This window comes from Sinohyriopsis cumingii, chromosome 15, assembly GCF_028554795.1.
Source record: "Sinohyriopsis cumingii isolate HCF-2022 chromosome 15, ASM2855479v2, whole genome shotgun sequence".
In the NCBI taxonomy this organism is placed as follows: domain Eukaryota; kingdom Metazoa; phylum Mollusca; class Bivalvia; order Unionida; family Unionidae; genus Sinohyriopsis; species Sinohyriopsis cumingii.
This window is the reverse complement of record NC_142975.1, coordinates 36,764,326-36,787,398: the sequence shown is the minus strand read 5'-3', so window position 1 is coordinate 36,787,398 and position 23,073 is coordinate 36,764,326. Positions and strand designations below refer to the sequence as shown.

Here is a 23,073-nt window from a genome sequence, read left to right as displayed (position 1 = left end):
CAGCCCAAATTATTATTGTCATAGGTAATTTCTGCATATTGCATACAGCCACAATATCTGCTTCTGTGGAATTTATGTGGTGTCCTGTATAGAAAAAAGCAAATTTAGACAAATTTACCATTTTGTTTTCTATGTGACACGTGTATTAAAAAGTAATAATTAATGTTTTACTTTGTGCTGATCATATTCAAAGTGTTAGCTAATGCCACCTTTGCTTATTTCATTCGAAGTTAAAAGTATGGTTGTACATATCAGTAATTTTCGTGTATGCTGAAGTGTAGCTAATGAAGTCAGTCTACGAGTTGATCCTTTCACTAACCGTATCCATGGTGTGTGTGTGTGTGTGTGTGTGTGTGTGTTACAATGTGTGGTGTTCTTTGTGATGTTTATAGTGTTGTATGATGTTGTGTTCTGTATGTGGTGTTTTTGTGTATGGTGTTGTGTGATATATGTGATGTTGTGGGTAGTGTAATATGTGATTGTTTATCATTCTAATAGAAAACTAGTCTGGACTAAGTAATTGTAACTGGAAATAATTAAAAATGAAAGTATTAAAGGTAAATAAGAGAAGCTGCAATTACATATACATAGACGAAAATAGTTTATTGTTTGAAATAAAATCAATAAACAGATTACCATGCCTGTAGAATATATAAAATCAAAGACAGAAAATCCAAAGAAAATATTTGTTTATATATATAGTAACTCAGATTTACTTAAATTTAAACAAGAGTATATAGGTGCTGAATACGTTTTGCAAGGTATGGACCTCATATAGGTGTGTTGTTTCTTACCTTTTGTCATGCACTTATTGTTGTAATGGATGTAGGGATTTAATTGTCTCTAACATCTGATCACTAGATTTTGAAGATACTGCGTTTTAAGTCACGATATCCCAACCATGTACATAATACGCACAGAACTGTGCTGGGTTTTGATTCAGATCTGCATGCGCATTATACAACGGGTGATTGGGGTCTGCGATATTGGGTGCATATTATTGCAAATCAATGCCATTGATGTCGATGATTCATCAGGGTACAGGCTGATAAATGTCCTTTCGTACAGCAGCACTACGTATCTGCATCGAACAAAGCCTATCTCATTTTAAACACGTCAGTAGCCGACCATTTAATTAAGAGGTGGGGAGCGGATTACCATAATAGTAATATTATTTCTTTATTATTTAATCAAACTTTGGTGGGACTTCATTATAAAGTTATTAGATGTAAGCAGTGCAGACATGGAGAGAGAGAGAGAGAGAGAGAGAGAGAGAGAGAGAGAGAGAGTAAATCTTATAGCAGTTTCTGATGCTGAAAGGAAATGACATTCATTCCGTAGCTAACATATGAATTGAATACCCTTCCAGCTGTACATAAATACGAAGACAATCTTATGATTTTAGTGAACACAAAAAGAAAACAAAGAGAACCCACTAAGCTTATATTCTCATATCCTTGGGGTTGCTCATGGGCTTCAGATAATGGAACCACGTTATCAAACATAGTTTAATAATTTATATAAATCACAATCAATCATTTACGAATGTCGCCATCCAGTGTAGATTGCACATATTCGTGAAATAACTGTAAAAAACAAAAACAAAAACAAAAAGCTATATATAAAAAACATAAAACAAACAAACAAATAAAAACAAACAAACAAAACAAAACAAAAACATTACGTAAATTACAGGACCAATTCCAGAATACTTTCAATGTATTGTTCATCACGATTCATCATTCTCCACAATGTGACCTACTCGTGCTATGAAAAATACACGGAGTCAGCACAGAACACGAAAATCATCATAAGAAACCTGAACGTTTACGTTGACATATGCATCATTGAACAGCTATGAAAAGTTTCACTTTTTCAAACAACAACACAAATAAGCTTAGAATAACACAATATAATAGACAACAATCTGGAATTAACAAAGCGCTACCAATACATTGAGAATCTTTCAAGAGTGAGAGTTGTTAAATAATTTCTAATGTTGCAGTCCTTGGCAAGAAAACTATTGATATTATTAAAATCATCATTTAAAACGATCACGCAGAATCCTCAGAGTGGTTATGGGGAAGATATGAACACTCGTGTAAAATTCTATTTACCACATGACCAAACAAAATTTTATTTTATTCCACAAAACTGGAGAATAGTGTAATGGAAATGACTCTCCAATACATTCCGACACCTTGGTCATTCCGCTTGTCCCTTACATGAAGTCAATACGTTTTTGTGACGTCATGAGATGGTATTTCACGTTTTACAAAAAGAAATTCATATTAATTTGAATAGCATAATATACATGTGATGAAACACTATACACAACTAGAATCTCACTTGCTCAGTAGTTCCTTTAATTTAGCTTGTTTTGCGTACATCTCAGATCTCTCTTTTGTCAGCAAATCAAGAGATGACTGCTGCTTTGATAAGATAAACTGCCGCTTTTGCAGGCGATAACTCTCGTCCAAACTTCGAATCGAATTTTTTGGTCTACTTATCGGGCCTCTTGCTGACAAATCTGAACCCTGTCTTGGATGAATCGCGTCTGTCGGAGAGAACCGAAGTAAGGGCTGAGGGTTATTCTTGGTTAATTCCATCGGAGGCGTCCGGCATCTAACTGGATAAACACTTCGAATGTAGGCAGACCGATCGCCTATTAATGGCTTGTAATGAGAACCGCTGTAGTTTAAATTGGAATCAGAACTTGAAGGGCTTGATGGAGTCCTGACGGCCCCAGTATTTGCTTTTGCAGCATATTTTAGAGACTCTGAAAGCTTGTGAAAATCCGTGGCAAGATAGCCATTGTAATAATTTTCACCTGAAGGAACTAGAACTGCTCGATGCCTTTGTGGCGTTTTCGGAGAATCTTTCGTAGAGAAGGAAACCCTTTTCTGTAAAGGCGACATATAATACTGAACCCCAGAAGACTTCGTGACCTGCAATCGAGGGGACCCTCCCCTGACAATTTGATCCGATCCGTTCTTCTCCTTGTTAATTAAGCTTTCTGAATTGCTCCTGTAAAACCAATATGGCGGCTTTGACATAGTGTTTTCTGGATCCAAATCAGTTTTAATCGTTTCCAAACAACTTTCAATAATTGCAGGATGTTTGAAGTCTGTCTGGGTTGTTGAAACCCAGGGCGATAGTTTTAAACTCAGTTCGGTTGCTGCTGGCGATTTAAATGGAAGTTCGATGGATTGTCCTCGCTTTAGTGGTCTAAAACTGAATGATGCCGACCGAGTCCGTGTCGAGACCCGAGACTGATGTGGTCTAACTTGCACCGATCCTGAAGGTGTTAAAATTCTCATTGGTGAATAAAACTGGGCTAAATAAGGTAGAATTTCATCCGCCGCAGTTGCTTCGGAAGACTGGCCTGTATGCGAAAATGAAGAGAGATTAAGTTGTTCTCCAGTGTCGATACCTCCCGCATGGAAGTAAGAACTGAGGGCATCAGTGTTCATGTTTGATTAATCTATCAAAACTACTTCTTTTAATTGCCTCTACAGTTGTTCAAATTAACAAAGTAACTAAGTGGATATAGGTGATCGAAACCCTATATTTCATGATAAACTGCCGTTAGAGTAAACATTACACGATAAGAGACTACTGCTTTACAAACGAAGTCTGGTAATCCACTGCCAAAAGCATGAAAATACATAGCTTTTAATCCTTAGTGATCGAGTAGATAACCTCAAGGTAATATTTACAATCCTGACATCACAGTTTACTTACGAAAGTTTATACAGTATGTAAGTGATTTTTGCACCCGAAAGGCATGTTTTTCATCCATGTATTTTGCGCTTTTTTATAATTACCAAGTGAATAATTACCGAGTCCGCCGACTATGGCTGTATTGGACACTAACTGTGATCAAGCTCACGGTGAAAGGTCCTTTTAAGAAGGCGTATTTCAGTTAAAAGAGGAAGCGATATGAAGTTTTCCTTGATTAATAGTACACATTTTGTCGCCAAATGAATGATTGCTTTTAGTATTATATACCTTAATCCATTACAAAGATCACAGCTTCGAAAGTCAAACTGTTGTTGGCAGACGACAGATCACTACAGACAATCCATGTCATAGCGCTAGGACATACTGTTAGACAAAGGCACGGGTGTTATGTAGTTAATCAGTAATGTTGTCAACTCTTTAGTATTACTGCAAACAAACTTAATGAAGTGTATCTTTACTTTTCTTTGCAAACGACCGACGCGTATAAATACTCCTCTTACCTTGAATTGAAATATATCTAGGTTGTTCACTTTTAAGATATTTCCATTGTTCAAAAGTATTTTACTGAGAAAGGCAGAGATAATCGTATTGGCGAGTACCAAACTTCATTGACAAACAATAATTATCAGTGTTGATCTCGCTAATTCACATTAGCTGTATAGCTTGTGTATTGCCATGATACTGACAACGGGTTACTATATATATATATAGATTTTAATGCAAGCAAGTTCCTTTGTACATATCCTCGGTGTACCACGATGATCAGTATTCGGGGCATGGAACACGATACATGTTTACGCCTACACCGTGGAAGTTCGAGACACAATCGTCCGTGCTGTCCCGTATAATACTGTATAGGATATATTTGAGGATGGGGGTGGGAGTCAGCGAGCCACGAGTGGATGGCTATATTTTCTTCCGCTTTAAAAAGGAACACAATTTAATACCAATAGCTACTTTCATCAATAAATGTCGAGTAAATTGGCGTTGCAATCCAGAAGGAGCTGAATAATACTGCGGTTGAGCCATCGCTTTGCATTCTTGGTTCACGGGTCCGATCTCTGGTTTATCATGTGCAAAGGCCATTAATTGCCGGGTTCTCAACTATCCTTCAACTTAACAATCACCCGAAGCCAGCGTCTGTGGTGTCGCGAGTGTTTTTTCTTCTTCTTTCTTTCTTTTTAAATAAGGTAGTAGTTAGAACCTCTTAAAAGAAAAGTACGTATAGTGTTTTTCGTGACCTATTAAAAATGTAGTGTAGCAGGAGCAAGCAGTGTTATTCTCGTCCGTCCATCCATCCGTCACACATTAGTTATACTCTGCTATTTATAACAAGTAAACAATTAAAGTAACGGACTGAGAACACATGCTCTAACGGTAGGGCAACTTCACCAATTAACCAATAAAAATATATACTCATCTTATCCCCATCCAACCTCTTCGGCAAAGAAATTCAGTAAAGGTTATATGTTCGAAAGAACAATATAATGTTGAGCTTATACAGGAATCATTCCAATACTATGTCCAAGCTTTCCGTTCCCAGAATCTTTCCAAGATCTATCTTACTTACATACTTAATATTTATCTATCTATCTATCTATCTATCTTGTCTGTATGTCTATCTGCCTGCATGCCTGTCTGCCAGTCGGTGAGTCGTTTTATTTATTTATTTATTTATTTATTTACACGCTGTTCTTTCATTCTCCTTTTATGTGACATTATCATCATCAGCCGGGATTCACTTTTATAAAGATTACTTTCAGATTTAGAGTTGTTTTTTTTTTTTTTTTTTTGCTTGTTAATTTTGTTGTTGTTGTTGTTGTTGTTGTTTGTTCTTTTTTTTAAATTTAGTTTCTTGCCTTTGTCTAAAGAGCGCTAAAATCATCAACACGTCACATAAATTAAATCTTGAATTAAGTTGGAACAAAGATGCAAACTTACTTGGGCATTAAAGCAGGTAAAGAAAAATAACAGAAAGTGGATAAACTGAGTCATCTTTATTTATTCTTCATTATTTTCTGTTTGTCCCGACATTTTGGTCTGGACAGTCATGTGTTGAAAGTCTTAGTACAGTCAATGGTGACAAACAACTTGTCAAATTTGAATTTATGGTATATTCTTGTAAGTATATGACGCATGTTCTACAGCAAGAGCATGTTCTTAGATGCACCTTTTCATAATGTGCCGTCAAAGCAGAGTCGGATCTGTTTGTTGTGTTGGTCTATCATTTTAAATAAACATCGCAGACCCTAATCTGTCAGCACATTACACAGATCGGGATCTACACTGTTCAAAGTTGGCTGATTGTCCAAACACTGTATATATTGTACGTACCAACGAGATCATTTATTACTAGCTTAACTGATAATACGGGTAATCTTACGTCGGAAGAAAAAGAAAAAACGGTTTATTATATTCTCTGCTGTATGGAATGTAATTCGTTTTTAATTGTTCAACCATTAAGCACGTCAGCATATAAATACCTACGTGCTAATCACGTGACTCGGAACTAAGATCTTGATGTTGTGTACAATGTTTACAAATCAAGGTTGCCATTGTAATGAAATAAATACAATCACTTAAAACTAATCAAGCTGTGTATTTACAAGTGTACACGCATGTGTGCGCGTTTGTACATGCTCTCCTCTCTGTAGAACCTGGGATAGGTAGAGAGTAATTTTTTGGGAGACCATGTAAGTAAAGGGTAGAGTAATGCATTTATAATTACATTTAGACCAAGTTGAAGGCATATTTCGCGTAGTTATGTTCCCAACAGTACTTGGTGTTCATCGAAGTAATTTAAGTTCTAGGGCAGTTAATGTGTTGTTCTATGTGGGGTGGGGTGGGGGTTGAGGTATGGAGATATTTATTTTTGTCTGTTTTCTAAAAACTGATCTATAAAAGCTAAAAATGTAAAGACATTCAATCTGAATGTGTAAACGAAAAGGTCACAAGAAACAATGGCAGTAAGACACTACGAGAGGCCATGCATTTACGCGACTGCATCCCACGTTTGAACTGATAGAGAACTGTATAAATGTCATTCTATTTTCCATTTACGTGCTGTATTAATAAAAAAAGATAAGATATTTTTTAACAGAATTTTTTACGAGAAATAAATTACTATAAACTTATTAGATGTAACCAGTGTAGACATGCAGAGAGAGAGAGAAAGAGAGAGAGAGATTCATCTCATTTTTATAAGATGACCACATAAATGGTGACTTAAGAACACTGTAGGAAGGATTGGGTTGACATAATCTGTCGCAATAAATTATGTTTTAGTCATTTTGTAAAAGGGGCCCCGAGTGGCCAGGTGGTCTAAAGCGCTCTCCGTTATGGATCACTGCCATCTCACCTCTGTCTGCGTGGGTTCGAGTCTCGGATTCGGCCAATGTGGGTATGTGAGAAAGCTTGCCAGTAGCTTCTCGTGGGTCGGTGGTTCTTTCCGGAGTTTTCCCTGGTTCTTCCTCCACCATTAATACTGGCCGCCATGTATAGCTTATCGTGTGCTGAAAAATGGCGTTAAACCCTACAACAACAACAACAACAACAATCATTTTGTAAACTATTTGACCCTGTCTGAAAAAAGTTCAGGTCCGATTCAGTAATTCATTACAGCAGGTTGATCGTTGCTGTCCAGGAAATAAGGGGAATTAACTATAGACAAACAAATATAAAGTATACAAGGCATTTCAAGGACTGTTTTGAAACAAAGGATTAGAGGCATTACATTTAAAAATTGTATTTTAATTTCTCTACTTTCTACTTTTCTCGTTCATATTCAAGTGCTGAAAAGCATCTAAAATTAAGCTCACGTCAGTTTCAAGGGAAGTAGCCCATAAAAACACGACCAACGCACAGTAAGAGTAATCTCCATTTCTTTAATTGTTTTGAACATAAAATAATTATTTTCTTTTAATACATTAGATTTCAAAATCTAATATCGATATATTTCCATCATTATAGAAGTGGTTTAATATTCTACTCTTGTGTGGTTATGAATGTCACTGTCTATATATAAAAGCTCACTGGACTAGGCACCGTCGGCAAAATATAGAGGGCTAGGATACAGTGGATGTTGGTTCCAAATATGTATCAATTTGTGAGGAAGCCAGGTAATAGAGCTTTCGACCATGGGAATCATATCGGTACATAGATAATGTGTAATTAAGACAATAATAAATACAAACATATGAGTACGTAACTCACAGTAGACAAAGTGAGAAATTTAGATAAAACTTTCGGTTTTGAAATTAAATGTAAAAAATATAGTTGGCATTTCGTATAAAATGTATCCCATGTGTACGTGTTGTTTCAACTCTTTCTTAAAGGTAGTCATACTAGGTATCAAATAAAATTAAATTAATGATTAAATATATAGTATAAATCTATTATTTAAACTATATTCATATCATCAGCTATTCCTGTCTATTACACCTGGCATAAATTCTTTCCCTTATACATAAAAACAGTACAGATGATCGCACTTGCTCTTTGTCCACCCCCCACCCCCCCAGCTTGTCAAGATTGGTTCTAGTATTGGTCACTTCTATTGACTAAGAGGACACTTCTATTGACGACGAGTTCACTTATATTGACGACGAGTTAAAATTTATGCGAAGCCTTTATAAAAAAAGCACTGATTAATTTAATTTATTTCGATTTTATTCGAAAACTATGTTTTGGGAAAATTCTGTGCACAAACTTAATTTGGAAAGCATTTAAGTGCCGGACATCTGGCTACCACGATAGCCAAGGAAAACGAAAGACCTGATTTAATTAATCTTCAATGAAATTATAAATTTTCAAACTCCATATCAGAACTGAGGCTGGCTCTTCATTATTGCAAATGTGTCTTTATCTAATTTTTTATCTAGTCATCAGTTTATACTGCCATACTGCAGCCACCGTAGAGATATGACTGAAAATTTTTTTAAAGCTACGCTAAATCCAAATCTCAACCCCCACCCCCACCCCACTATCCATTTATCCAAGAGTTTGAAGTAAGACTTCATTGTTTTCAGTAATAAATCTTGCATACAAAGTTATATACGCTAAAAAGACATATATCTGAAACGTATGCAGACATGTAATCACTCTTTAAAAGGAAACCTATTCCATATATATAACATTTTTCTACTTGCTTCTCGTCATGATCCATTCTATTGATTCTTCATGAAATCCATTAAAGTACCGATATAAACCATTTTAAGGACAACTTCCTGATTACCTTTAATATCACCTTTCTTTTAATAATCTTTTACCCCACTCCCAACAAAGCTAGAAAATGAGAATTCAGTTCTCGTAGGACATTATGAAGGGGTTCGTTAAAGTCAGTAATAGACGAGTAAGTTTTGTTAATGCCAAGCTTTCAATAGCTGTAAATTTACCAAATTAAATTAGTGATTTTTTTTATATTTTTTACCAGTGGAACATTAACTGTCCGATTTTTCACAAACTGTATATCATAATGTAATTAATCTATATTGCTAAGATCTTTGCAATATCATATTCAATTGTTTTTACATGAATGACAAACGAAATAGTATTCTAAACCGAATGTATAATTACTACCTGTTCCACTTCCAGTCAGGTTTGTCTTTGCCTTTGTTTCTTCTAATATTTATACAAAGATCTGATAATTCAAAGTACTGGCAAACGATATGAAGTGTTGGTTTAAGGGATTTTCAGAGGCAATAAGTGTAAGCGTAGTGACAAACACAAAATGTATTTAGCTTTTTAATTATATAAACTATTTATTATACAGGAAGAAAGGCAATAAAATAGAGCAGGCGTGTTATGTTTGAGAGTAACTACACAAACGCAGTAATGGTTGTTTCAAAGATATAATTTTATGTTCTTGTTTAGACCTGGATAGAACACTTAAAATTTAAATTAGCTATCTTAAAAGTCATGCAGTCTACGATAAATCTATTTGACTTGCATCTGATATAAAAATGGCTTCGCTAAATAGAAGATGGGAGCAATTGGTATGTATTTGACAGTCGAGGCGGAAATATGGTTAAAATTATTTCAAAGAGAAAATATTTTGATAACATATAGACCCTTGATATGGTCCATAAAATTAAAATTTCAACTTTTAATGATGCCTTATGGCCGAATCTTTCTAAAATCTGACGGAAAATGCATGACAACGGTCAAGGGATAATTAATTGGCATATAGTTCTAAAAATTCTGTTTAATTCACATTAAAGAGTTTGATTTATTTACAAAAATTAGCAACTCTTTTTCTTTTTAAAGAAATTGTTTTAACATATGTGCAGATTCAAGAAAATTTAATTTACTTTCAAATACATACATATAATAAGCAGTTTGTTTAAAGCTTTAAAGATATATATAATAGTATCTACAGAGATCTGCCTTTCCACCCGCTATCCCTCACTCCCCATCCACCTCACCTCCGGTCATAATTTTAATGTCGATGATACAGTCTCCCATTATATTTTTTACTCGTATAAACAAATCCTTTTCTTGTAAACTTTCAATGAAACCATAACAATCATGATGCCATTTTATTTCTGTGTTAAATATTTGCATTTCATCTTAAAGCGATATCACACAATTTGCATTTCATTCTAGAAATATCACAGAATTTCCATTTCATCCTAGATTTATCACAGAGTAAGATCAAACCACATTTCGGGGTGCAGTTTGAAAACCATTCTTCTTGCGGTAAACTTCTAATATGGCTTCCGCCATTATGCTCCCGATTAATCACGAATCGCCACTTGAGTTCAACGAAAGCCTCTGGCCTTTCGCCTCCTTGGCAGTCTTTGTCTTACATATGTCTCTAAATTATTGAATGGGCTAACGACAAAATTATTTAAATAACAAAATGATTGAAAAATGAAAGAACTGATGAATAGAGTGAAAAACAGAAATCAATACAAAGTGACGCAACATATAAAAGCCGCCGTGACATTACTCTTTGTCCATTTGGGACAGAGTATATGCCAGTTTTTTGTATATGCGGAAATATTAAATGAAACAGCTGTTTTATATGATACTTCCTTTAGTTGTCATTACACAAAATACATATGTACTTACAACGAAAGGAAGTAATACAAGGTGACATAATCACCATAAACTCTACATGATTCATGAATTAATTTGACTGGAAAAGAGGCTTGTAATTTACTTATGCAAAACAAGGACAAACCGTGCAGTTGGTACATATTTGACACTAGCAACATTAATGCGGTTCAAGTCAGTTCAAAGAAAGAATGCATAGAATGTGGATACAACACTTGTAAAATGTTGTGTCGACTACAGTAAATCTAACTGGACCTCATATTTAATAGAAGATAAGCAAATGCACAATTTAGGGTAATTGCAAAATATATGACGCCTGTGACGAAAACAAACAACAACAAACAGTTCAAGTGTTTTCAAGATTTGCTTTTCGCACATGTTTTGATCCTAGACACTGTTCTTAAGTCTATCTCAGTCTTTCACTAATGTTTTTGCAGTCGACAAAGCTTTATTTAACTTTAAAATTATACCAACTATGATATTATTTAATGGAAAATAAGGAAATGTATAAAACCTAATAAATGGTATGAATTTGACGGTATCAAAGTAAAAGCGGTTTAAACTATTTCCGAAGGAAAATTGTATGCTCATGTTTAGATCCAAGGATAGGTCCTTGAAGTTCAAATTAACTATCAGAAAGCTTGTGCATTCTGCAGAAAATGTACTCTACCTTTAAATGTTTCCAAATACGACTTAAATTTCGGAATATGAAAATATGCATGAATTAAGATAAGTGCTAGCTAACTGCGAATGGTGTAGAAAATGCGTTAAACGTACATTAGAGATAATGCTTTATTTACACTTGTATGTCCTGGCAATCGCCTTTCATTTTAATACAGATCTATTTACAATTTATAGAGTTTATAGGAATATTAATCTACCTGTAAATAACAACAGATATAATCACTTTGCTTCAAACTTGAATTTTTTTATGCAATAGAGATATTACCCCACCCCCATTTGACTAACGATGTCACGGTCACCTTTCGTTACTCGCTTAACTTTTTTTGTGCTTGAAATCAGATTTTGACCTTTCTGCTCCTTACGTTCTAGAATGACAGCTTTCCTCTTTCTTGAATACTGTTCGAAACGAAACGAGCTGCACTTTATCCCTTCTGTATATTACCCGAATCATTACGTCACTCTTCTGTTTCTCATTTTTCCTTCTTTGCGTGTTTAAGTTTTTCTCTTTGTTGGTGATATTCATGTTCAAATGAATTCACCATGTCCGTAAACTCTCTCCTTCTTTCCTGTACTACCGTTACGCTTTGACTACCAAATATTTTCTGAAATCATCTTATTTATTTATTTTTTTTATTTAAGAAAAATAAAATTCCTCGCAGTGTTGTCAATTTCTGATAGATCATCCATTTTTCCCAATGTTAAAATTATATGTATGCATAATGTTTACAGATAGGAGTTTTACACCGGCCGTGAAACATATTCGTTATAAGCTATACATTTTCTTGTATTTTTGATGCGTGATTGAAATTGGTTCAAATCGACAGTGTCGACATCATCTAAATTTTTCAAACAATTTTTATCCTCTGTGATGAGTGAAGTTGTAAAATTCTATATCGAACACGAATAGTTAGGGTGCTTTACCGCGCAAAATCTGATATATGACATCAATACATGCCGAATACCATACCGTAGATGATGATGATGATGATGGTGATGATGATGATGATGATGATGATTAAAACTGGTAAACTGTATAAATGATTGGGGTGTCAAAGGATGTTCCTTCTCAAAAGTAGAGAGAAATATGAGTGTCAAAATGTACTTCCACATGTACATTAAGGAAGTGATTATTTCCCACGTACAACAAGGAAATTCACATTCTCTATCCCAAAGCCACTTACTCTGAATCACTCAGGTTAACTGTATTTGATGTGACTGACAGTACAGCCGCAAGCAAACCAATAAGCTGGTCATACTGAGCTCACGACGCAATACATCATCGTGAATTTTTTTTTTTAAAAGTGTGAATATACCATCACAGTTGAGAATATACCCCGACTCGAGAATATACATATATTCGAGACTACATCTAAATCAAAAATACACCAAAACGGATTTAAAAAAAAAAAAAATCGAACTCTCAGCAGGTTCGATCAACTGCTTTGAGTCGAAATCAACTGCCGGTATGCTCTGAGTCGAAATTATAAGTTCATTGCTGTTTGAAAATATGTCTGTCAGTTTATAAATATCTCTCTCTCTCTCTCTCTCTCTCTCTCTGTGAAACAAAAAATACGTTTCCCTGATTCGTCTGACTGAGAATGATCTAGCTAGCAAGCCGACCTACGACCTCTAGCTAGCACGCTGACCTCAAGTCTTCTTCACCTTCTGGAGATGTGGACTGATTAACGAGACGATTGCGAGTGTCTAGTACATAACACTGATTAAAGAACGAAAATAATGCTCATTTTTTGGTAGCAAATACATGTTTCAATCACTTCGAGAATGGGGAATGAATTAAAATTAAGATAACATTCCAATACAAATATTTTCTTCGTGGGAACACTATAATTAGCATGCAATTCAATTACACTTATATCTAAAAATGTCAGAAGAATTTTTTGGTCTAACGTCAGAGCCAATGCCAATTTAATGCTTCTTTGTGTCACTTAGATGTAGCCCTGTATTATTCCAAATGTTATCAAGGACATCTACATTGTTCAGACATACAATGTACCGTTATTTGAATCTCTGAACACAATGTACCGGTATTTGAATGTCTGCATACAAAATACCGGTGTTTGAATGTCTGGATACCACGTACCGGTATTTGAATGTCTGAATACCAAGTACCGGTATTTGAATGTCTGAATACCAAGTACCGGTGATTGAATGCCTGAATACCAAGCACCGGTATTTGAATGTCTGGATACTAAGTATCATTATTTGATTGTCTGGATACCAATTATCGTTATTTCAATGCCTGAATATCAAGTACCGGTATTTGAATGTCTGGATACAAAGCACCGGTGTTTGAATGTCTGAATACCAAGTACCGGTGTTTGAATGTCTGGATACCAAGTATCGTTATTTGATTGTCTGGATACCAATTATCGTTATTTGAATGCCTGAATATCACGTACCGGTATTTGAATGTCTGAATACCAAGTACCAGTGTTTGAATGTCTGAATACAAAATACCAGTATTTGAATGTCTGGATACAAAATACCGGTATTTGAATGTCTGGATACCAATTACCGGTATTTGAATGTCTGGATACAAAATACCAGTATTTGAATGTCTGGATACCAAGTAGCGGTATTTGAATGTCAGAATACCAAGTACCGGTATTTGAATGTCTGGATACAAAGTACCGGTATTTGAATGTCTGAATACCAAGTACCGGTATTTGAATGTCTGGATTCAAAGTACCGGTGTTTGAATGTCTGAATACAAGATACCGGTATTTGAATGTCTGGATACCAAGTACCGGTATTCGATTTCTGAATACCAAGTACCGGTATTTGAATGTCTGGATTCAAAGTACCGGTGTTTGAATGTCTAAATACAAAATACCGGTATTTGAATGTCTGGATACCAAGTACCGGTATTTGAATGTCTGAATACCAAGTACCGGTATTTGAATGTCTGAATACCAAGTATCGTTATTTGAATGTCTAGATACCAAGTATCGTTATTTGAATGTCTGTATACCAAGTATCGTTATGTGAATGTCTGGATACAAAGTACCGGTATTTGAATGTCTGAATACCAAGTACCGGTATTTGAATGTCTGGATTCAAAGTACCGGTGTTTGAATGTCTGAATACAAGATACCGGTATTTGAATGTCTGGATATCAAGTACCGGTATTCGATTTCTGAATACCAAGTACCGGTGTTTGAATGTCTAAATACAAAATACCGGTATTTGAATGCTGGATACCATGTACCGGTATTTGAATGTCTGAATACCAAGTATCGTTATTTGAATGTCTAGATACCAAGTATCGTTATTTGAATGTCTGTATACCAAGTATCGTTATTTCAATGTCTAGATACAAAATACCGCTATTTGAATGTCTGGATACCAAGTACCTGTATTTGAATGTCTGAATACCAAGTACCGGTATTTGAATGTCTGGGTACAAAATACCGGTATTTGAATGTCTGGATACCAATTAACGCTATTTGAATGTCTGAACACCAAGTATCGTTATTTGAATGTCTGAATATCAAGTACCGGTATTTGAATGTCTGGATAGAAAGTACCGGTATTTGAATGTCAGAATACCAAGTACCGGTATTTGAATGGCTGGATACAAAGTACCGGTATTTGAATGGCTGGATACAAAGTACCTGTATTTGGTTGTCTGAATACCAAGTACCGGTATTTGATTGTCTGAATACCAAGTACTGGTATTTGAATGTCAGAATACAAAGTACAAGTATTTGAATGTCTGAATCCCAACATAACTTAAACTTAAATGAATTTCACATGCATGTGTAATAACCGTCATATTAGAACGAGACAAGCTCTCCATGGTTTTTGATATGCGAAATGTCTTTCATAATTTTATAGGAATTAAAGTTTAATAAGCATGAGCTGCCTTTTCCTTAGCAAGCTGGAACCTCTCTCTCTCTCTCTCTATCTCTCTCTCTCTTGTCCACTGCAATACACCATATTTTCTGCTTGATCGCAGGCCAGAGATTATTTCAATAATTTATACATCATATTCGTCCGATTTATTATTATTTTTAATATAGTGTTGAACCTCTCAAGTTTTATAAACGCCTGTATGCATAAAGCATGGGGATTTTAACACCAGCATTTAACAAGTTCAATATCCGTTTAATTGTATTAATTTCAAAGATAACAGCGGTACCGTGACACAGAATTTGTCTTTCTCTTTCTGCTGAGAATAAAAAATGCCTCCTATGGTTTATGTACGCGTACTCGTAAGTAACTACATGGTTAAATAAACTCGTGTGTATGTATGTGTGAATGTTTTGCAATCAAAGACCTCTGTCCGGTATTAAACTAAGCACCGTCTTTACCCTTGTATCCCCTGATCTGCCGTCCCATAGTGCACCGGAAGATCTGGATCTATACTGTTCGTCGAATAATGCGACGAAGGATCATGATCCATGCTGCTTTTGTGGCATCACATGCAGAACCTGCAGCGTAAACACCGACTGACCGGCACAGATGTGGATAGACTTTTCTCACAGTTCAGTGCGCATTAAGGGCGAGAAAATTGACACCTTAATTTGCATATAAGGATGTGACCATATATACACGAGGTTTTCACATGAAGTTTAATCTGAATAGGAAATGCTTATTGATAACAATTTATACTTAATTCTCATCTATCTCTTATATTGTACGCAAGACCACTATAATTTACATAAATGGTGCCCATTGCTGATGATTAAAAAAAAAATTGATTTGTTGGAAATCTTAACTGGTTTTGAGAACGGAAAGGTACTTAGAAAAAAAATAAAAGACATGCATTATTCTGTTTTTCAGCTGGCAGCATGATAATTTCCAGTTATAAATATGTAAGTCAAGCATGCATTTTAATCATGTCCACCCGAAAATTGAACAAATGAAACGATAAGAATCCATTTATGTCTTGAACAATGAACTTCGCTACATGAAATGCGGGGAGGGGGGGGTACCAAAGGATTTACATATAAAATTACAGACCTGTGGACTTTTAAACCTTGAATAAACTTCACGTTGACCGACATTTGACACTGTATATATTCTATATTCTGCATGTGTTGACGTACCTTTATATTACATATTTCATCGACCAATGAATCAAACCTATTTTTAAAGGTGTTAATTCTTCAAAAGCAATCAAAATCAAAATTGCAATTAGGTTAAACTAAAACTTTCGTGAACTCTATTTCACGCACGTTTTGTAACATTTACTAGCTTCGGAAACGTTTAAATTGTTAATTAATAGTTAATGTATCTGAAGTAAAACCAGATTTCTGATATGATACCCAAGATGTTCTTGGAATATAAACTTAAAATTACATAGGTTAAGCCAAATTGTAACTTGTTTTGAGCAAATGAGTTATTAAAAATAAAAACAACAATCACACATTGATAAACATGCACACACACACGCACACATGATGTATATGGAATTCATGTACAAATCTTTCCCGCTGAAATAAACTTTTTTTGAATATATAAATCATCCACGTAATAATATGGGAATGGCTCTTTAATTGGTGCCCTTCGGCATGATTGCTAATCACACGTCTTTCACTCCCGATTCGTTTGTTTCTGCGTGAAATCATTCGATCAAACGCCCTGCAGCGAACTTTCAATATTTTGCCGATCACTTCCGAGTCACGCCGACCACGACGTCGATCAGCATTTAGAGGCCGCATCAACTGAATTGCTTTCATTCGGTACGAAGAACCAACCGAAAGCAGACACGGGATCTGTGGAAAGACTCGTTAGATTGTCCCACCCTTGTGTTAAATTACTGGAAACACATTTTAGATCACAACTTTAGAAGAAAAAAAGAAAGAGCAAGTGAAGTTTGCAAAATGTGGGGATTTATTTTTCTAACCGGTAAGAAAATACACAGACACACATTATTGATACTTTTCAAAAGGAACACTGAAATGGAAAATGATGTGCACTGTGAGTGAAATACTGCAATTGATGTTCAAACTTAAATGTAATTAATTTATATTCCTCGTCGTGTTATAGCAATTAATGATTTTAATTTTGTTGCAATAGCAGATGAAAGATGTTAGAAAATTTTGTTTCATATTCGCTGGAGACTGTTTATCGATAAATAATTTTCCTTACAGATAGATGTTTACTTCCAGGTTCTGCATTCATCAGAGATAATTCAGTTTCTTGAACTTTTTGAATGGAAACTAAATGTTCTTCGAGAGTGATGTCAAATAATGTTGATTGTATGTGTACTTTGTACGAACATCCTGTGCGACCGTGGTAAATTTTTCATAAAAAGTCAAGAGATATCATGGCTCCCTGTCGCACTCTAGGTTTTTAGAACAGGTCAGCTTATCGTATGTACTTCTAAATACACTTTTAACCTGATTTCAGTACTACATACCTTTAAGTTGCGATCGAATATAAATTGATAAAAAATAAATCGCAAAGTAGGGAAGAAACTCCAGTAATGACACGCTTTTAAAATATTGACAACGGTTATCGGTTTTACAATAAAACACGCAAAGATCCTTTCGACATTAATATCAATGATCTTCCTAGCATGTGTGTCTATTGTTAGACATTAATTTCACTAAAATTCAGTTTGTTGAGAAAGGTTGGATGAAATGTCTGTACAATTCGTAAACACAATTTTGCGTAGGAAAAGGTACATGTAATTAACGATGCATGTTCTTATTATTCTGTTACAAGTTCTTTGGTTCTTATTTGGTAGGGGGGTGGAGCGTTCATTATCTGATTATTTTGTTTCTACTTAAGTCAAGAAGGCCCTTTGCAGATTTATTAGGACGTTTACAGCATTTTCAATGCTATTCGTATATTACACCTTTCTACATCAATTTAAAAATTAAGTTGTTAGGGAAAAGATTTTAAAGCAGTTTTGAAAGTTGAAAGAGCTTCCCAAATGTCCACCAAACCAAAACAACAACCACCATAAAACAATGATTTCAATCAACATTTTCGATTTCGTTTCAGCCTTTATATTTACAGTCCAGGCACAGACCCAATCCCCGTCATCGTCATGTGTACAACAATTCGATGACGCTTTTAGGAAATGTTTTCAGAACAACGGTGGATACCAGTTGGAAATAATCATTTCTCTGGTGACAAACGGTTCAAGCGGACCACTCCCGCCTAACATGAACAGACAAAATGTTGCCCAAGCTGTTTGCGGGTATCGTATTCTTTTAAAAATTACATCCTATTTGTTCCACAATTTAATCATTCTCTATCAAAATGCTGACGATGCTATTTTCATGTAGCATAGACAAAGGAATTAGAGCTAAGGAAAAAGTAGTAGAAAATAGAATAGCGTATCTATAGAGCGAATTATAAATATACACCAAACAGAACGGAATGTGGTATCCCTGTCTTCTACAAGAGAATACTGGATAATATGAACATAATTTATATAAACAAAAATAAATAATATTATCATAAATTTTAGTGAATTTTCAATTCGTACTCTACGGAGATTCTAACCCGGGTCCACGGGTAAACGGCATCTTATGTCTTGTACCATGATTTTCTGGTGATGTTTTCATGGTCTAGTTGGTATATGGGTTGACGCATATAGTTTGTTGATTCCAAAATACAATTATGACCAATTTTTAGCATGTTCCAATCATAAAACTTGCGAAGTTTAACTTACAGGTAAACCTGCACAAGAACACCATTCTTTTAGACCTATTGCCAAAAAAAAAAACAAGAAAGAAAAAAAGAAAAAGAAATTAAGAATTATTCACAATAGAGTGTTTTAAGATGATCTGAATAATAATGTAGTCAATTTGCACGCGCAACGTGAAAACGGTGAAAGCAACACTCGCCAAATGAGTCTGAATCGGCCTAGGTTTTAAAAGAAATGATGGCATTTTCTGTTTCACAATAGCTTTTGACATAAAAGTGTGATGCTAGTTTTGCTGGGTAGCAATTAAATTCTGTTTAAATCAAAATGAACAAGTCTTCTTCCAGGAAATGTTTCTACCTCATCCTTTGTATCTTTAGGAACAGGCAGAAAATCGTCGATTGTATTTCTCCGCTGCCAAGTCAGACTCCCCAGCAGTGTCAGCAGATGGACGTAGACACCATAAATAGCACTATTCGCTCCACTGTACAGGGTATTGGTGCCATGTGCAGCGACAGTAAGTATACACCATTATTCATACACTAGAAAATGTAGTACTACTTATAGGTAGTATACACCATTATTCATACACTAGAAAATATAGTACCACTTCTAGGTAGTATACACCATTATTCATACACTAGAAAATATAATACCACTTCTAGGTCCTCGGCATCATCTGCAGCACCTCTGCCATTTTCCTATTCCATTAGCCAAGCAATATAATCTTTTTTGTGGGTTTCAATGCCATATGCGACGAACCTTAAGTTATGCCCTCAGTTCTGCAAAAGAAAGTATAGATCCTCTTTCTGGACCTCTGAGAATTGTGGGTAGTGACCGGAAATTCACTCCTCATTCGCTGACCAGATAATGTAAATTCTTTTTCACAGCCTTAGTATACCACTGTCACCACTATTCATTTGCTGTTAAAAAATGATTTCTTAAAGGAGCTAGATAAACTGTTTGGCTTCTGTAGTTTTATTCCATCATTCACTCGCATTGAAATTATTTTATGGAACCCTTTATTGATTTGGTTTCTTGACTGCGATGGACACTTATGTTTCTTCAATATATATATATATATATATATATATATATATATATATATATATATATATATATATATATATATATATATATATATATATATATATATATATATATACATACATACATACATTCATACATACATACATATTGATAGAATGATGTATAGATATATGCTCTAAAGATTATTCCCATTCATTTGTAAATATGTTAATAGATCAAACGCCATTTTCTCTACACAAATTACTCCAATTGCAGCACCAGATATGTACGGCAAAACTTATTAAAGATAATGAATACGAATGCCAGCTTTACCTTTAGCAAATTCTAATCAATACATGTATTTTGTATTTAATTTTATCGACGTACCGTAATTGACATTTATGCAACAACTATGAAAGGTTATTGAGAATATAGAGCAGAAGCCAGTGATTGTGTTGATTATTTTATGCACGCTGTGTAATTGCAGAAACAAACCAATATATCCATATGTGTCTGTTGCACGGAAACTAGAAAACTACACATTTCAGAACATTTATTCCTTATTTTTTCTCTCGAATTTTTCATTGAATCTACATTGTTATACATCATAGTTTTGATACTGATTTTGTCTGTTTGTATAACAAACTGAGACACAGTGGCACGACCATAAGCACAACTGAGATTGTATTCCCCGTTAGCAATGACATGTGCTTGAAATGTTTTGATAAAACTGGGTAATATGTTCCAATGATGTGTTACAGAATAATGTCGTCTAAGTCATTATACTAACACATGGCGTAGCAAACATTAACTTTATTACTACTAGTTACAAAATGATGATCATAAATAACTGTCACAAATCTTTGGCTCATGTAAAATGGACATTTCTCATAAGTTTATGAGCATGGTTTAGTCTCAGTTTCTTTACGATTAGTGTTCTCACATTTTCGAGTTCATACTGTCTGATGTTTGATCTACTTAAGTGATATTTTATATATCAAGCAGTTTTAATCTGTGTCATTTGGAGTTTGTTTTCGAGATTTTTTTGCCGATTCCAGTATTACGAAAAGCACGAATATGAAAATTAGTGAAAATTACAGTACGCTACAGCAGAACATAACTTTTTTTTTCTTCTGTTTTTAAATTACAATTATAAACGTTGACATTGCCCAGAACAAGACTTTAATTTGATTGACTATGTCCAAAACGAGACTTTATATTGATTCACTGTGTCCAAAACGAGATTTTAATTTGATTTACTGTGTCCAAAACGAGATTTTAATTTAATTTACTGTGTCCAAAACGAGATTTTAATTTGATTTACTGTGTCCAAAACTAGACATTAATTTGATTTACTGTGTCCAAAACGAGATTTTAATTTGATTTACTGTGTCCAAAACTAGACATTAATTTGATTTACTGTGTCCAAAACGAGATTTTAATTTGATTTACTGTGTCCAAAACTAGACATTAATTTGATTTACTGTGTCCAAAACGAGATTTTAATTTGATTTACTGTGTCCAAAACTAGACATTAATTTTGATTTACTGTGTCCAAAACGAGATTTTAATTTGATTTACGGTGTCCAAAACGAGATTTTAATTTGATTCACTATATCCAAAACATTTTGCAAGTCGAGCATGATTATTGTGGTATGGAGACTTTACGATGTCGGCACCTTAACATGATCATGAAAACTCATCAGGCATGTATCATTATACAATAAAAGTGTTGTTTTTAATTAATAAGTTTTAAAAATAAATATAAACTGCTCTTTATAAAATTTTGGACACATTAGTTAATTAATAAGAGGCCTGCCATCCTTTCCAAGGTTTTTTTTTTTTACTTGGACACGTTTATTCAATTCTTTATAAAACACAATGCTTAGTTACATGTTGAAAGTGGAGTGTGTTATTACTAATACTTGTTAACAAAATTTTTAATCTGTGGTTATATATTTTGAAGATGGTAATAATTCACACTTGACAGTATATGCCACATTAGTATATAAAAAAACCAAATAGTGTTATTCCAATGATTTGCAATACCACGGGGACCATGACATTTTCTGCCATCAATGCACTGCCGGCCTTAGGTCGATTGGACCGATTTGGCCCTATCGGGCCCCATCTCACAGGGGCCCAGTGCGTTAGTAATATAGAGAAAATGCATTTTTCAAGCGATGGAAGAAAATTTTAAGTTCAATATCATATAAAAGTTATTTTAAAGTGTATTTGAAAATGCCTTGCTCACAGAAGGCACCATGCGTAAATCGGGTGGGCGGGTGGGGGCGCCAAAATGATTCAGATCGGGCCCTGCTTTTGATAAAGCCATTCCTGCAATGATTAATACAATATTATAATTATTCTTTGGTGGAAAACTGTAACCGAGTAAACTATTGCCTTGATTTATTTGGGTTGGTTTGATTCTTGTCAACGTTGTTACAAAAGAATAATTAGATTTGTCCTCTCTAACACCGTTCCGAACTTGATTACGACTAATTTCGCACAAATTTCTATGCTCATCATCATTACGTTATTTTTCGTATAAATATTCAATAGCTTATCCACGCATTCGATTTTGACCCAATATGTCAATAGTTATCCATAAGACGCTTTTGCTGAGTTCCACATTTCTCTGTTGTGAGAAGACAGTGTTTCACCTATCTCAGCGGAAAGTCGGCCAGATAAGAGATATGCTGAAGTTTGAAACGTACAACCAAAGATATTTAAGGAAAAATCACGTGCACTATCCCTTCTCAGTTCGTTTAAAATGGACAGGAAACATACAGTGAGTCCCCATCTAGGGATCGTTGAGTGATTTGGGGTTCTGTTGCAGGAGAGAATCTTTTTAATTCCCATTTTGTCACAAGATCATTAATTAATTTTATTACTATAATATGTACAATATTGCCATTCTTGCTGTAAATCAG

General features: G+C 34.7%; 2 protein-coding genes across 3 annotated transcripts in view; one reads left to right on the top strand and one right to left on the bottom strand.

The window, feature by feature from the left end:
- Nucleotides 1-584: 584 nt before the first annotated feature.
- On the bottom strand, nucleotides 585-4,121 carry LOC149781618 (uncharacterized). Of its 2 annotated transcripts, XM_089935663.1 has the most exons (2): nucleotides 4,012-4,111; nucleotides 585-3,385 (listed from the first exon to the last, which is right to left on the bottom strand). In XM_089935663.1, the coding sequence occupies exon 2, from the start codon at nucleotides 3,318-3,320 to the stop codon at nucleotides 2,346-2,348; it is 975 nt and encodes a 324-aa protein (XP_089791789.1). In that variant the 5' UTR covers nucleotides 3,321-3,385; nucleotides 4,012-4,111; the 3' UTR covers nucleotides 585-2,345. The 2 variants fall into 2 exon arrangements, with proteins under 2 accessions (XP_089791789.1, XP_089791787.1); XM_089935661.1 differs by having other exon boundaries at nucleotides 585-4,121.
- A 13,104-nt stretch (nucleotides 4,122-17,225) lies between these two features.
- Nucleotides 17,226-23,073, top strand: part of LOC149781616 (uncharacterized) — a 39,874-nt gene continuing 34,026 nt past the window's right edge. Inside the window, exons 1-3 of the mRNA XM_089935660.1 lie at nucleotides 17,226-17,358; nucleotides 18,463-18,661; nucleotides 19,492-19,628. Coding sequence (XP_089791786.1) covers nucleotides 17,334-17,358; nucleotides 18,463-18,661; nucleotides 19,492-19,628 — 361 coding nt within the window. The 5' untranslated portion in view covers nucleotides 17,226-17,333. The remainder of the gene's footprint in view (nucleotides 17,359-18,462; nucleotides 18,662-19,491; nucleotides 19,629-23,073) is intronic.